This window comes from Lytechinus pictus, chromosome 1 (genome assembly GCF_037042905.1).
Source record: "Lytechinus pictus isolate F3 Inbred chromosome 1, Lp3.0, whole genome shotgun sequence".
Lineage (NCBI taxonomy): Eukaryota > Metazoa > Echinodermata > Echinoidea > Temnopleuroida > Toxopneustidae > Lytechinus > Lytechinus pictus.
Window position 1 is genome coordinate 9,476,121 of NC_087245.1, and position 17,273 is coordinate 9,493,393.

General features: G+C 36.0%; 2 protein-coding genes across 2 annotated transcripts in view; one reads left to right on the plus strand and one right to left on the minus strand.

Moving 5' to 3' along the window:
- Positions 1-17,273, minus strand: part of LOC135153222 (uncharacterized) — a 1,173,865-nt gene that overhangs the window by 1,060,768 nt on the left and 95,824 nt on the right. The gene's annotated exons all lie outside the window — the stretch shown is intronic.
- On the plus strand, positions 5,072-9,267 carry LOC135155542 (muscarinic acetylcholine receptor M4-like). Its single transcript, XM_064104958.1, has one exon. The coding sequence runs from the start codon at positions 5,214-5,216 to the stop codon at positions 6,636-6,638; it is 1,425 nt and encodes a 474-aa protein (XP_063961028.1). The 5' UTR covers positions 5,072-5,213; the 3' UTR covers positions 6,639-9,267.

Sequence of the window (17,273 nt, forward strand, 5' to 3'; positions counted from 1 at the left end):
TTAAAGGTCGGTCCAAGACGTAAATAATCATATATGATTGGTACACGTCTGACAAAACTCAAATACACACACACACTCTCCCCACAATTTTTCTTCATGTTTCAGATCAGTATACCAAAAAATTGAGCTCGCACTTCGCGCTCGCATTATGTATTAAGATACACAGCTTGTACCACTGGCGGATCCAGGGTGCAAAGCCGGCCGTGCCCCCCTTTTGAGTGGCACAATTAAAATGTGTAATGTAAATTGCCGTTAAAACAGAAGTGTGCCCCCACCCCTTTGAAAGTGAAGACCTTTTTTTTTTGGGGGGGGGGAGTTGTCAATTTTTTTTTTGAACGAAATTATTGTGGGTTAAAAACCTTTTTTTCTTGCTTGTCATTTTTTTCTTGGACGAAATAACCTGAATTTTTGGTTAAAACCCTATTTTGACGAAACGAAATATCCTTAATTTTGGGTCAAAAACCTTTTTTTTTGCTTGTCAAATTTTTCCTCGGCAAATTGTGCCCCCCCCCCCCCCTTTGCTTGTCCAATTACATATGCGGAATCTAAGTTTATATATATATATACATATATATACATATATAAAAAAGAAATAGTCTGCTTCGGCATATGGAATAAAGTAATCACAAAAGGTTTAGTAAATGCCGTGGAAATAAGATTGTAGATTTTAAAAGGAGCATAGCTCTCAAAAATGAAAGGTAAAGTCACACTCTTCATCAGTGCCCATGATGTGACAAAAATAAAAAGAATTCAAAATCCGTTTCTGAAACAGTCGTGAAAAACACGTCTGTTCATATATATATGTATATATATATATATATATATATATATATATATATATATATATATATATATATATATACAAAACGCGTGAAAATCAAGTAAAAAATATCAAAAGTTGTTAGTTTGCGCTTTAGTACCGACAGTGAATAGTATGTCTAAATCTATTATAAAAAAAAAAAAAAAAAACAGCTTCAACAGATTGCGCTTCGCACGTGCATCATGTTTACTGAGATCCACAGCTTGTTCAAGTACAGATGCGGAATCTGAGTTTGTTATATATAAAAACGTGTAGGCCCTAAAAATCTTAGTTTTCGAGTCAGTTTTAGCTCGCGCTTCGCGCTCGCATCATTCATTGATACCATTCCTTTTCATTATTACAAAAATACATGGAATATCCGATTTTAAGTCGAAATCTCAACAAGGAAATCAGCTCGCACTTCGCGCTCGCATCATGTGTGATCCATACCCTCTCCACAATTTCCATTCATGATGGACAATGATTAAAAGGTTCTCCTTCAGGTCAGTAAATCAAAATTTCTGCTCGCACTTCGCGTTCGCATTATGTTTATTGAGATATACAGCTTGTTCAAAAATTAAAGATGCGGAATCTAAGTTTGTACTTTATATAAAAACGGGTAAAAATCTTGGTTGCAAGTCAAAATATCAAGCATTTTCAGCTAGCACTTCGCGCTCGCACTGTGATACCCTTCCTTTCATGATTGCAAAAACTGCATGGAACGTTCAATTTTAAGTCTAAAGATAAACAAGTGGAATGCCTCTGGCGGTCTCACCTGCATCACGCGATTCAATATAGCAGCAGTGCTGACTTTGAAAACTACTGTAACTCGCACAAGATGTTCAGTGATACTTGGTTACTCTTATGTCCACGTTTATGAACTAGACCAATACACTTACAGAGATATGATGGTAATTCAACAAATACCCCCAACATGGCTAAAGTTCATTGACCTTACATGACCTTTGACCTTGAACATGTGACCTAAAACTCGCACAGGATGTTCAGTGATACTTGATTACTCTTATGTCCAAGTTTCATGAGTCAGATCCATAAACTTTCAAAGTTATGATGGTAATTCAACAGATACCCCCATTATGGCCAAAGTTCATTTACCTTTGACCTTGGTCATGTGACCTGAAATGCGCACAGGATGTTCAGTGATACTTGATTACTCTTATGTCCAAGTTTTATGAACTAGACCAATATACTTTCAAAGTTATGATGGTAATTCAACAAATACCCCCAATTTGGCCAAAGTTCATTGACCCTAAATGACCTTTGACCTTGATCATGTGACGTGAAACTCATGCAGGATGTTCAGTGATACTTGATTAACCTTATGTCCAAGTTTCATGAACTAGGTTCATATATTTTTTAAGTTACGATGACATTTCAAAAACTTAACCTTAGGTTAAGATTTTGATGTTGATTCCCCCAACATGGTCTAAGTTCATTGACCCTAAATGACCTTTGACCTTGGTCATGTGACATGAAACTCAGGCAGGATGTTCAGTAATACTTGATTAACCTTATATGGCCAAGTTTCATGAACTAGGTCCACACACTTTCTAAGTTATGATGTCATTTCAAGAACTTAACCTTAGGTTAAGATTTGGTGTTGACGCCGCCGCCGTCGGTAAAGCGGCGCCTATAGTCTCACTCTGCTATGCAGGTGAGACAAAAAACAGCTCGCGCTTCGCGCTCGCATTCTTGTTTGATTAGATTACCATCTTATTCATCATTGCAAAAAGTGTTCAGTGTTAAAGTGTAAAATAAAAAACCAAAGATCGCGCTCGCAACAATTTCTTAGTTCCATGCCCACCCTCTTCGTGGTTACATTACTTCGAATGTCCTGTTTATAGTTCTAAATCTGTTTTAAAAATATCAGCGCGCGCTTCGCGCTCGCTCTATTTGATTAGTGAGAAATGTACTCTACACACGAGTCACTGCAAACAGTCATTAACAGGTCCTCTTTCAGCTCGCGCTCGCATGAAGTACTTAGTTATATATACTGTGTGAGTCGGAAATTAAAATTGTCAGCTAATCCTTTTCATGGTTAGGCCTACAATCGAGTTTTCTGGTCTTGATATATTAATTTCTCAGCTTGCGCTTCACGCTCGCATTTGTAGATTGGTGAGATATGTATTCTATTCATGGATCATCGCAAACACTCTTTAACAGGTCTTTTTGCAGGCCAGTTTATCTTGTTTCTAAGAATGAAAATTTTGTTATGACTAACCCCTAACATTAAAAAAAAAATCGGATGCTGGGGGCAGCGACGGGGAAATTTTGAAAATGTGAATGAACGTATCCCCCCCCCCCCATTGATGAAAGCTGGAGCTACCCCTGAATATGACAGAAAATGTGACTTAGGAGTATAAGAATCTCCAAAATGACTTACGGCCCGGTAATCAGGGCCTCCAGCCCCCCCCCCCCCCCCCCCCCGCACACACACACATACTAACTGAAAAAGGCCTAGTGACGCCCTCCATCCCCATTTATTCGCCAGTGCCGGGAAGGATTAAAATTATGAAAATGATTATGCCATGTATAATATAATAAAACATTCAACGATTATTCTATTTCATCCTGGACCTTTATTTTGTGTCTTTCTCCGTCCACCTTTTCTAAAAGTTTCTGAAAGGAATGGCTTCACCAAAATAAACAACAGAAAATCATGCGGGGAAAAAAAATCGATGGCAATCATGCGGATAATACGATAATCATCACTATCATCGTGATTATCATCATCATCTTCTATATACTGAAATACTCCCTTGCTTATACTTGTCATATGATTCATCGTAAATAATAAAATTTTCTACCGTATATCTGTACATTGGGGGTGATAATCAGGCCATCCCTATATACCCAAAATATTGGGGAGGATATCCCACATTCTCCCCCCCCCCCCCCTGAATCGTCACCCTTGCACTCGATCCTGTTCCCATTATACTATAGAGCCTGGGAGTACATGATGAATTAAACTTACATGATAAACTCGCCTATTATTTTGTCCACTATCCTCCTCAAATTACTAAATTAGCTCAAAGATATAGGTCTATTGAAGCTAATTTTGGAAATATTCAACAAACCTTTATTGACATTTCGAAAAAGCATCTTGAAGATGTAAAAGGCATAACCAGGCAATATAGTCTACAACTTTGGTTGACAAATACATGGGGAGCGGAAAGGTTTGGCGGGGGGCGGGGGTCAGCACCCTATACCTTTCGGTAATCGAGTTAAAAAAAACATGAGATTGACCTTCAGATTGTGATTATTTATGCGTATTCTGCCCACCCCTCCCCCTTTGTCTCATTTTGTGCCCCCCCCCCCCCCCATTTTCAAACTCGTTTCACTGCCCCTGATACAAACAAACAAGTCTTTATACACAGAATTAAAAGGAATCTTCGACATGCGTTTATCGTAAATAAACTGATAGGGGCGCCTGGAGGCGGGGCAGGGCTGGATGCAGTTACCCTTGGCTATCAAAGGGGGGGGGGCAAAACGCACCTCATAAATAGATAGAAAGAGGCGAAGAAGAAAATTAGAAGCAAACGAAGGAAAGACGCGGAAACATTCTCCTAGAAACGCTCATGTATTTGGTTAAGTAATTTTAGTGAAATTTGATAAGCAAAAAAATGGAAGTTTAGAAGAAAAAAAACCACACTGTACCTTTCCCGCTATCAATAATGGATGCAGCCATGTAGAAAAAAATTGCATAAACTATATTTTAGAATCATTGGAATGACAACCCCACCCTTTTACGCATATAATTAAAATACAATACACATTTGTCGTTTCTAGTTTGGCCTTTTCACGTAAAGTTTCTTACATCGGAAAGCTGCAATAATTAATGCTACGTGTCAAATGAAAATTGAAATAATATCAATCGTGTATACATACAGTATATATAATGTATTCTTTTTCTTCTTCCTAGCCCCTTTTTTTTCGAGGGAGAAAATGTATTACGGTGCGTTTGACGCCCGCTTTTTTAGAGGCGGTGACTTCCCCTTGAGCTCTCGAAGTTCCAAAAGCCACATGGCTGTTATCATTTTTAATTGTTTGCTTCTGTGTTGACTCAGCATTCGTTTCATTTATCAAACCAATTAGATTTTAATCACTGATCTTCTTTTGAAAGAATTATTATAATGAACTTCCTCTTTCTCTGTATATACAAAGACAACTCGTTGTCATTAGTTAGTTAATTTTTAATGAATTCGTTTACATGTTTCTTCTCAATCTGATAGTCTACTTAGTCTTGAGGACTTGAGGTGACTTCCATCAATATATCAAACGAAATGTTGCTCCTCTAGTCGAGCCTGCTAACATTTTCAAGTTCTCCGTGTGAAAACTTAGGTGTTTCCTGTCATTGTATGCATAACGGGGCAGGAAGGCAAGACTGAATAAAATGTTGATCATGAACAACTCTTCGCCCAGAACAAATAATCATAGTGATAATGGTTTTGTGCTTGAAAGCTATCCCCAGCGAATCATCATCGCTTGCATCCACTGCATCATCATCGTTGTCGGCATCATTGGGAACAGCCATGTGGTACTTGCTGTGCTGCTCTGCCGAAAGCTGAGGTCATCCACCAACTGGCTTGTTGTCAATCTCGGAATGGCCGATCTCCTAAACTGTCTTTTCCTTCCTTTCAATGTCGTAGCATTACTTAGCAAGGATGGGTGGCCCATCGGTGAATGGATCTGTGCAATGACAGGAGTCGTCACGATGACCTGTCTAGGAGCTAGCATCGTCAGTCTTGCTCTCATTGCACACAATAGATTGACTCTCCTCACCAAGCCTAGGTTCACATTCTACCGCTTCTACTCTAATCGTAACCTGACTGTGATGGTGATTTTATCATGGCTCTACCCGCTGTTGCTTGTCATAATCCCACCGATAGCAGGACTCGGAATGTTAGGATATTCGGAAAACTACAAGGTATGTCTGCAGGATACCACCTTGCCAAACTCAGATTATTACAGTCTTATTGCCGGGGTGGGTGTCATCGTTCCTGCATCCATCATCATAGTAATCATCTACGTACTCATATATCGATATGTTTCGCGCCATAATAAGGCTTTTGAGAGAAGATTGGCCGAATCGAGCAAAGCTGGAAGTTCTAAATTTACTCGAACCAGTCTTGATATGAGTACCAATTGGACAGAATCCAGGGATCATCAGCAAACGAACGAAGACGTGGCTGGCAGTTCGAAGCTAAACTGTCAGATATTTGGCAATGCTGGGAACGGCAGCACATTCGCGGCTACTTCTCATATCAACAACCAAAATGATACATCAAACCTGTCAAGTACAGGAAACCTGACAGAAAGTAATGATGCCGAAAGACAAAACAATCCATCGGACAACCCATGTAAAACTAATGAAGATGAAATAGAAAGTAAAGTTAAATCCCAAGCTGAAGATATAGAATCAACGTCAGACGATCGTATCAGCCAGGCTAACCTCGAAAATAAAGAATCGTCAAATCCTAGAAGGGATATCCAAACACCCAAAAGAACTGATGATCTAAAACCTTCGCCTAAAATTTCGCGCCACAACATTAACGTCACCAAACGTCTGTTCCTGGTGGTCATTTCTTTCTTCCTATGTTTTCTTCCATTTGGGATCTGTGTGATGGTGCCTACCAGTGATCCAGCGGTTCCATGGGCTAACCTTCTGATGATGCTCAACAGTTGCATCAACCCTATCCTCTATGCTGGTACTATGCCGATGTTCCGGAAGGTAATGTGGTGTATAGCTCGATGTCGATACCACAGTATTCCGGAGGGGGTCGATTTGATACGCTTTTGCCGTAGGCATCAATTGTAAACTCTAGATATTAAAAAAAGTTAATTTATTGCATAATGATTTCTGAAAGACCATTGAAAATACTGAAAGACAATTAAACGATGGACTAGTCTAAACTCAGAAGGCAAGAAGTACATGTATCAGTTAGTCTTTTAAAGTTTTCCGCGGGGGGGGGGGTGGTCAGTAAGTTCTTTCAGTGGTCTCTGTTAGTTTTCATAACGATCCATGGTTTTCCGAAGATCTCTGGCAGTGTGACAGATGACGTTTCAGTGATTTCTCAACAGCCTTATTGATCTTTCATTAAAGTGTCTTCAGCTGTCTTCACTAACTTTGGCTGTCTGTCACATTAAAAGTGTATATACAAGCTATGTTTTTAAGTGAATTGCAAGATAATCTGTATACTTCTGTCTATATATATTACGATATCTATTATAAATTTCTACAAAAATATTCTTTATGCATATTATGTAATTACCATTTATATCATTGAATGTAATTATGAACGAAGGAAATTAATTTGTATTATTCTTTATGGGTTCTAGGACAATTACCCCCTGAGGACAACTATCCCTACTATTGTATTTGCAAACCTCTTTCGCATATATTCAATCTATCATTTACTACAGGCATTTTTCCAGATAAATTATAAGTTGCAAGAGTTATACCAGTTTTCAAAAAGGGAGATAAAGATTTACCTGGAAATTATCGATTTTACCCGCGATTAGCAAAATATTTGAAAAACTAGTGAATGCACGATTGATGAAATTAATAGAAAAGAATGAAATATTGTATAAACACCAATATGGTTTTAGAAATGGATACAGTACGAAACTTTCACTGATAAATCTGATTAATCAAATTACAAGATATACCGATGAGGGAAAGGTGACAGTAGGAATATTCATCGATTTTGCTAAAGCTTTTGATACGATTAATCATTCTATTCTCATTAAGAAACTAGAACACTATGGCATTCGTGGTAAGGCAGTAGAATGGTTTAATGATTATTTACGAAACAGAAAGCAATTTGTTAATTAAGATGGTGTAAATTCCGAATACAGGTCGATTTCATGCGGTATTCCACAAGGATCAGTTTTGGGTCCAACTTTGTTCTTGTTGTATATAAACGATCTGGCAAACTCATCAAATTATTTCAATTTCCGTCTTTTTGCGGATGACTCAAATTTATTTCATACTTTCAATTGTGATGAACAACATATTGATTTATCAGAAAGTAGTCTCAATTTAAACAATATAATAGCATGGTGCAATGCCAACAAATTGACAATCAATGTTACGAAAACTAAATATATGTTGTTTAAAAATAGACGAAAAAATATTTTGATATCAGGACAATTGTCACTGAAAGGAACGTTATTAGAGTGTGTTGAATCAACATTATTTCTTGGTATATGTATCGACAAAAACCTTACATGGAAGAAACAGGTTGACATTGTCTGCAATGTGCTAAGCACAAAAATTGGAATACTTTATAGATTGAGGAACTATGTAACAAAGAGAATCTTAGTTATGTTATACAACTCATTTATTTTACCACATATAACGTATGGTCTGGAAGTATGGGGTGGGACGTGCAAAACAACACTGAACCCTATATTATAACTTCAAAAACGAATAGCTAGAATAATGACGTTCAACCATCATACTTATCACTCTGCTCCTTTTTTTTATGATCTAAATATTCTCGATATTTTCAAACAATACCAATATTTGATAGGAGTATTTATGCATGATTTGATTAATAATCGGTTGCCGCATTGTTTTATTGATTATTTTTCATTTATAGACCATCCTTACAATACAAGAAATAGAGAACAGCGATATGTTAATCTTGACAAAAATAATACCAATTTGGGAAAACAATCAATTTCATTTCCTGGTCCTACTTTATGGAATCATCTGCCAAGTAATATTAGAAACACCCCCAGTCGTAAGATATTTAGCAAATCGTTAAAATTAATGCTACTGGAAGATTATAATTAATTTGGTATGGTAAACTGCCGGATTTTGTGAATAAGTAAGATATTTTTTTCTTTTAAATAGTGTAAATATGTTCACTGAAAATGCCCGAAATTTTCTGCAACAATAATTAGTAGAATTAGTATTGAATTTGATGTACAATATTGAGATTTAGTTAAATTTATTGTTTAAACTATGATAATGACATTATTTGGGGCTAACCTCGTTTAGCATTTTGCTATTATGTTAGCTCCAATTACCAAATGTTTTGTTTATATGTGATGTACTATTCCTTGTAATTGTACCTGACAGTGATATTTGGTAATAAATTCAATTCAATTCAATCCCCAATGACAATTACCCCCCCCTGGACAACTATACCTCCAAGGACAATGACCCCAGACAATAACCCCCAAACAATCACCTCTGAGGATATAGGCCTATGCCCCATGATAATTACCCCTGAAAATTACCCCCCCCCCCCCCCTCCTCTTCGGCATCGATGTTAGAATCAAGCAGGACCCATTGTAAGTCTTGGCCGGTGGCACAGGTTTTCGAAATATTTTCTACTTTATCTTATCTAAATAACTTTGTCTTCTCTTTTACATTACTCTTTCTCCTATTCTCTCTCCTCTCTCTCTCTCCCCCCCCCCTCTCTCTCTCTCTCTACCCCTTTCACCCCTCCTGAGAGACTAGCCTTTGATAGGGTGAGCAGGAATTAGCCTTCCAGATTTTTTTAGAGGCGAGTCCTTTGGAACTTGCAAAGTTAAGGGTTTTATGCTAAATTACTGATGAATTGAGATCAGTTTGGGTTTCTTAAGCAAATTTCATGAGTTACTAAATTTAAATGTAATGCATGAGTAAACAGAAATTGTAATTTTAGTGTAGCATTTTTAGTTTATTATGTGGATATTAGCAAGTGTGCTTATGAGAGTCAGAGTAACGTGATGGTACCTGTTACATTCAAGGGGTGAGATAGGGTAAGACTGGGTTAAAGGGGCATTCTTCTTTGTGTTCTCTTACAAATTACATGTCATGTACTCACTCCCGCCCTCCACCCCCTTTCTTTCTCCTGGATGGTATTTAAAACTTAAAAGCCAAGTGACTTATGGTTGACGGGTCTTTCTTTTCCATTGAATGATTTTTAAGAACTTGACTAATTATGATGATTTATGAAATAATTTATTGAAAAAGCTGAATGTTTGATTGATCACATTGATTGAGTTGATTTACTAGCAGATTTTTGATTGAATGATTGATAGGTAAATGTTGATGACCTAATTTTCAGAATTTATTATCAAATTGACAGTCCGCTCTGCACTTAATGCGTACATGTAATAGCAATCAGTCTCAATCTCAACAGGAGGGGGGCGGACCTGTAGGAGGGAGGCTAAACGTTCTGTTGACCCTTTTCCCATCAGCTTACTTCACCCACTGAAGTCGTTTCTTACCCCTATTCTCCTGACTCCAATGAACACACTGCTGAGACCCACATTGTAAAGTTAAAAATGCTGCACTAAAGAGTGCAATTCACGCTCACTCATGCATGGAATTTCAAAATGATAATTCATGAAATTTGCTCTTACAATTTAAATTGATAATGAATGACCATTAATTCATCACAACACCCTCAGGTTTGCAAGTTCCAAGGGACTCGCCTCTCAAAAACTGAAAGAAACCGAAAGGCTAATCCCTGCCCACCCTAATTTTCGTACCCTTTGTTTAAGTGGGTAGTGCTCACTCAAGCATGAATAGTTTTCCAACTTTTTGGTGTCATTTGAAAGATGACTTTATTGGCTTTCCATATATATAAGTTTTTCCTTCCAAATAGATATACTTTTTATTTGGCAGCCATTTCAAAAGTGTATAGTTTTTGGGTGACGCACTGTATATATAATGAGCTCGCGCTTCCAGCTGACTTACACTATTAAGCTTTATTAGATACTCCATCATGTTCGTATAAGAATAAAGTTAAGATGTACTTAAAACTTTTAAGTCGATTTTTAGTTAGGACTACCCCCTCAACCCCCCCCCCCCCAAAAAAAAAAATCAGCTTTTAGCGGGCAATAGGCAATAGGAGAAAATTGAGAACCCCCCCCCCCCCCCCCATGGGCAAAAGCTGGATCCGCCCCTATGTAATTGTGCTCCAGGTATATGCTGTCCGGAGGCGATATTAAGAGACAAATGAGTCGAATCTCGATCGCTAACATGGTGCCCCCCCCCCCTCCCATCTATTGACAATCCTGGCTATACGCCAGTGCTATTACCCACATTGGCTCCTCATATGAATAACACTGTTCATTTTCATAAGTTTGCCAATAATATTGTAAAAGAGGCTTAAAGGCAACTATGTAGACGGAGTTGGGAAATAGACCAAGAGGAACGTATAGAGACCAAACGGCAATTTTCCGTTTATCATGTTTGATATAAAACCGTGTTTGATATCGTGACATAATACGGTGTAATTAACTTTGTTAATTATTACTAATAAAGATAACAAAAATGAATATTATTCTAGTATAATCATGTGTATTCCCCCTCTGTCATTAGACCTATCTCTTCTTGTGTCCTTGTCTTCAATCTCTTTTACTTTCTTTGTTGACTCTTTGGAGATAATCCTTTGTTTTACTTATTGAACCAATTTATCCTTTACGATAATTCTCAGCCTTATTTTGCAGAAATTTGTGTTATTAAACTTCCCTTTTCACAACAATAAGAAGGGGAACTCAATTATAATCGTTAGAGACTAAAAACTGCTGATAATTTTCTTCAGGGAAACTGCTACAAGGAGAGCTACGGTGGCCACCACTATAAATGTTGAAGTGATGAGAAAAGGAAAACGGAAGGAGGGGGGAAACGAAAGAAGAAAGGATGTGGGAAAGAGATGACTTGATAAAAACAGTTTAATGGAGATAATAAGGGAAATAGAAAAAGAAGAAGAAGGACGTGAGAAAAGGAGAAAAAGTGAATAAGATATGGTGCGGGAAGAATTAGAAAATAGCCGATCTTTTAGGTCATAGATCACGTATACATTTATTTTATTTCTTATTTATTTTTTGGCTCACGCCTCGCAGGCGCTTTGTGCTCGCATTTCATGTTTAATTAGATACATATATTATTCAAGAGGACTAAATAACGCATACAAATATCCAGTTTTGACGTTAATATACCAACAAATATTTCAGTTCGCAAATCGAACTTTTCTTATTTTTTTTGAAATCCTGTTAATGATTTAAAAAAAAGATATATCAAGTAATTTTTCGTTTTCAGGTCGGAATTTACACAAAAAACAGCTCTTTTTAGTCAGATATACGTCCTATTCGTGATTTTTTTTTTACAGTGTTTAAAATGTCGCGCTTTTGGGTCTGGATATCAAATATATTTTCATCTCGCGTGGGTGGGAATTTAAAAAAAATGTCCAGTGGCCTCGTCCTTAAGTTGCTGTCAAACTCCTCAAAGTAGTTAAGAGATAAAGATATAGCACAGAGGAAAGTAGAATAAAACAAATGAAAGGGAAAGCACATACATATAAACAATGAATAAGGAATGAAAATGAAGAGAGAAAGAACAAAATGTCAGTTGTTTAATTTTCCCACCCTTGCTCTCCTACCAAATTAGGAAAGAAAATCGTGAGATATCCAATGGGGGAGGGGGGGCAGCAACCAGAGTCCAAAACAGGAGAAAATGGTAAGAGAAAATAAAAAGTATGAAAGGAAGGAAATAATTTTTAAAAAGAGGGCAAAACGGATGAAGAAAAGTAAAGAAAATAAGAGGAAAGATTGGTAGATGGCAAAGCTTTCAGCTCACTTTATCAAACAAATGTAATGCTCGCGCTTTGCGATGGCATTGATCGTTTTGTGAGAGTTATTTATTAGAGAATAAAAAGACAGAATTAAAGGCATGTTATGATTATGTAAGCGAATGTCTTAAAATCAGATCGAGAGCTTTTTATGAAAGTGGGAAAGGGATACCAGGTACTTCACTCAGTTAATGGAATCCAACAAAAAGAAAACAAATAAACGTAAATTATCAATAAGAGATAGAATGACTTTTGATCAAAATGAAATAAGGAACTTTTATAGCATGTTATATGCAAAGAGAGACGATAAGATCCTTGATGATGACTTTTTCTCCGATGTAACAAAATTATCGAACGAATCGATGAAATCATGTGAAGGGAAAATTACGGAAAGTGAATGTTTAGCTGCCTTAAAACGGATGAAGTTGAATAAATCACCGGGTAATGACGGGCTTATATAGCGTAGAATTTTATATAGTGTTCTGGCCGCTGATTGGGGATGTTTTAGTTGATGCTTTACATAATGCTTTTATAAGAGGAGAACTTTCGCCATCACAAAGACAAGCAACTATTACTTTAATTCATAAAGAAGGAAAGGATCCATTACATATTAAAAATTATCGGCCCATCTCACTGTTAAATGTAGACTACAAGATTTTGGCAAAGGTACTATCAACAAGAATAAAGGAGGTGTTGCATGAAATAATCAATGTCGACCAAGTAGGATATTTAAAAGGAAGGAATATCGGGGAAGCTTAGCTATTAGACTTATAGATGACATGATCTTTCACTCTGTAAAAAATAATATATCGGCATATCTATTGGCCATTGATTTTGAAAAGGCATTTGATTCGGTTTCACATTGTTTTTTTATTTAAAGTATTGCAAACTTTTGGTTTTGGACCCTCATTTTGTAAATGGATAAGTACTTTGTATAAAAAAGCTGAAAGTTGTGTTTTTAATGGCAGTATTTCAACAGGTTACTTTGATATAGGGAGAGGGGTAAGACAAGGAGATCCGTTATCCCCCTATCTTTTTATTTTATGTATTGAAATTTTGGCTAACAGAATAAGACTTGATCCAGAAATTCACGGAATTAAGTTTGGGAATACAGAAGTTAAGCAAATTCTATACGCAGATGATATGACAATTTTTGTAAAAGACACTCAGTCGATTGAAAAGTTTGATATGCTGTTTGAATGTTTTGCCGAAACGTCAGGGTTGAGGATGAATAAAGATAAAACCTTTATTATGTTACTGGGACACCATGGAAAAATAGATCCAATCTTACCTTTTGGTAAAGTGGAGCAGATGGTTAGGATCTTAGGTATATATATTTTTTTTCATTAGATAAAGAAAGTAAAGTAAGAATAAATTACAAAGAAATACTTAGTAGAATAAAGAAAATTTTGATGTGGTGGAAGCAAAGGGATTTGACATTAATGGGCAAAATTCAGTTAATTAAAACATTTGTACTATCTAAATTGATATACATTTCTTCTCTTACCCTTGTCCCGACATGGGTAATAGAGGATCTTAATACAAAGATCTTTGGATTTTTATGGGGTGGTAAAGATAAAATTAAAAGAGACATTGTTTATTTAGATTATAAGAATGCTGGTCTAAAAATGACAGATTTTCAGTTATTCATTAAGACACAAAGAATTATGTGGATTAAAAGACTTATGGGAGAGCCAAAAATGAAATGGAAACAATATTTCAGATACTTAGCAAACGGTATGGGAGGATTGCTAATTTTTATTAGTAACCTCACAATGAATTTGATAGGATTTGAACTGCCTGAATTTTATACAGATAGTTAGATGTATGGTTTAATAAGAAATAGTTTTTACTTAAAGAAGAGAAGAATAAAAGAAATGAGATCATTTTCAATAATAGGTTCATTACCGTTTGAAAGGACAAACATATTATAATGAAAAGCTGTTTTTGAAGAATATTTATAAATTCCATCATATTGTAGATAAAGATGGGAAGATGAAGTCTATCGCGACCTTTCAAAAAATGGGTTTGGATCGTTTTGAAATAGAAAAGATACTCGAAATTTTTAATAACATTCCATACTTTTGGAAGGACTCGCTGAAAAAAAGAGGATCAAAGTTCCATAAATAGTGAGTTAATTTTGGATTTTCAATTAAAGGGCACGATTTTTGACTTGCAAGACATCACATCAAAAAGAATATATGATACTCTTGTAAGTATGAAAACGGATATACATAAACCCCAAGCATTTAAAAAGCTTGAAGAAAAATATAATATAATATAATAACAAAAACAGCTATTTCTGATATTTTTCTAAGACCACGAAAATCCACTCTGAACAGTAGACTCAGAGAATTTCAATATAAAATATTACACAATATACTGTACACAAAAATATTTATATTTATTTAAAATGACAACAGATGATTTATGTTCATTCTGCAGTAAAGAAGAAGAAACATAATTTATGATCATATATTTTTTTCATGTGATAAGATAAAAACTATATGGAAAGAATGTGGGAACATGCTTCAACTCCCTATTATTACAAATGTAGATCAAAAAGGTGTACACGTAGGCGTGGAAGGTTCAACTAAAGGAGAGGCTCAATTATTAAATCACATAATAATCCTAATAAAGTATATGATTTAAAAAAATAGTAGAAACACAAATGATCCACCGACCCTTAACCATATTAAGAAAAATACAAGAAGATAGACTATAGAAGAAAGAAAACTAGCTGAACAGAGAGGTCTTTTAACAAAACCATTTCAGAAAATGGGACAAGTTTATTTTCTAGGGATGCTGGGGCAAAGAAAGTTTCAAGCATAGTTATTAAACACTCTAAATGCGAGGGAGATGGTCTGGTCTCTATCGTCGCACCCCTCCTGGAGTGGGTCGGGGCGGTCATTTTGGGGTGGGCTTTGTGTCTTTGGGGTGCATTGTGGTTCCTTCTGGAGTGAAAATAGAAAAAATAATAATATATATAAAAAATAAAAATACGCTGTTCGCTCCAGAGGGAGCTAGGGCGCGCTCCAGGGACACTATATGGATCCCGCTTCTCTTATCTCTCTCGGGGGGGGGGGGGTGATTGGGGGCCGGAGTGGCTCTTTTGCATTTGGAGTGAAGATTCAGGTGCGCAAGTTTGATCTTGGTTGCGGCACAGAATGCAGATTGAAATGGTGGGTAGTTGGGGTTTAGGGGAGGGAAGCAGGCCGCGCTTCCTGGGCTTGGATGGGATGTGGGGGGGGGGGGGGCAGTTGGGATGGGAGGGTGTTCTACTTCTGTTACTTATTCAGTTCAATTGCGTCGCTATAAATTCTTTTTTTGTCATATTTGTATTTTTTTTTCTACGGACTAAGTATCTACTTTGTTCTAGATGATTTGAATGTTATATTCTCTCTTTTTTTTGTACAATTTTTTTTTTTGTATTATGAATAATTATTTATTTGACTTTGTGAACAGTGTTACTTGTATGATTTTGAACTAAATGATTTTAATAAATACTATAACAAAAAAAATGATACGGCGCTTAAAATATCTCGTTTTTAAAGGGATACTCCGGGCTGAAGATATTTATATTTAAATATCTATAGTAAAATTCACATTACAACATGCTGAAAATTTCGTTTAAAATCGGTTAAAAATAACGAAGTTATTGACATTTTTAATATTTGTATTATTCCGGTGAAACAGTTCTAGGCGTGTCTTCATGAATATTCATTAGGTGGGTTGATGATGTCACATCCCAACTTTTCTTTGTCTTATACGTTATTACATGAAATCTTAATTGTTTAATTTTGTCATAAATGTGTAAGTGAAGTGTCTCCTTTGATGATGAAATAAGTTGCATCAATAAATAACTAATGCACTCAATCAGTTCTCAATCCAATTGTTTTAGTTCTAGGTAGAATTTTTTTTAATAAACCTAATTTCATATTATAACATACAAAAGAACAAGTGGGCATATGACATCATCAGCCCAATTAATGAATATTTATTCAGACATGCCTAGAACTTTTCCAACGGAATAATGCAAATATTTGATATTCAATAAATCTGTTATCCAATTTAGATCAAATTTCCAGCATTTTGCTTTGTGAAGTTTACTCAATCTATTGACATACAAATATATTCACCCTTCAAGTTAATATACAAAAATTAAATGAAAAAATTAAATTTCTCGTTTTAAGTTCAAATGTAGGAAAATATAAGTTTGCACTGCGCGCTCGTATTAATTTGTTTCGTGAGATATGGGAGAGGTGAGAAATGATTCCTGAAAAAGTGGTTGCTATTCTTAATATTTTGAAAAAGGAGATAGCTGGAAAAAAGAGATCGAGAAATCAGAAGTGAGGATGAGATGATTTGAACATATCAAATTACCTGACAGACTGGAAGAAGATGAATGTAAATTTGTGTGCATTAATCATAATTTTGCTACTGCACCTCCTCCTATCTCAGTTTTCCCTCTTTTTCCCCCTCTCACACAATGTCCAATCCTAACCTATTACTCCCTCCCTTTCTCTCTCTCTCTCCTCTACCCCTCCCTCACTCTCTCACTTTTTTACATAAATCATCACTTTCAACCACAAACTTCAGTCTCAAGAGCTAAAACTGATTGCTTGGCAAGGTTGGCACGTTTTAAACGGTGTGTTTTAAAACATGTTTTAAAACGCGTTTTAAAACACCCGTTTTTTATTTTAAAAAACGTGTTTTAAAACACCACATAGGCTTGTGTGTTGTAAATTTGCATGGATGTGATTTTAAATGATTTTTTTTAATACTTTTATTTCTGAAGTGGTGTATTATTTTCTTCTGACTAATTAAAACTCTTCCTCAACACCACTCTTTTTCTTCTTTCTCTTTCCCCCTTTATT

What these genes read in the sequence shown, in the direction of transcription:
- LOC135155542 (XM_064104958.1), top strand. Translation starts at nt 5,214, where the DNA reads ATGTTGATCATGAACAACTCTTCGCCCAGAACAAATAATCATAGTGAT.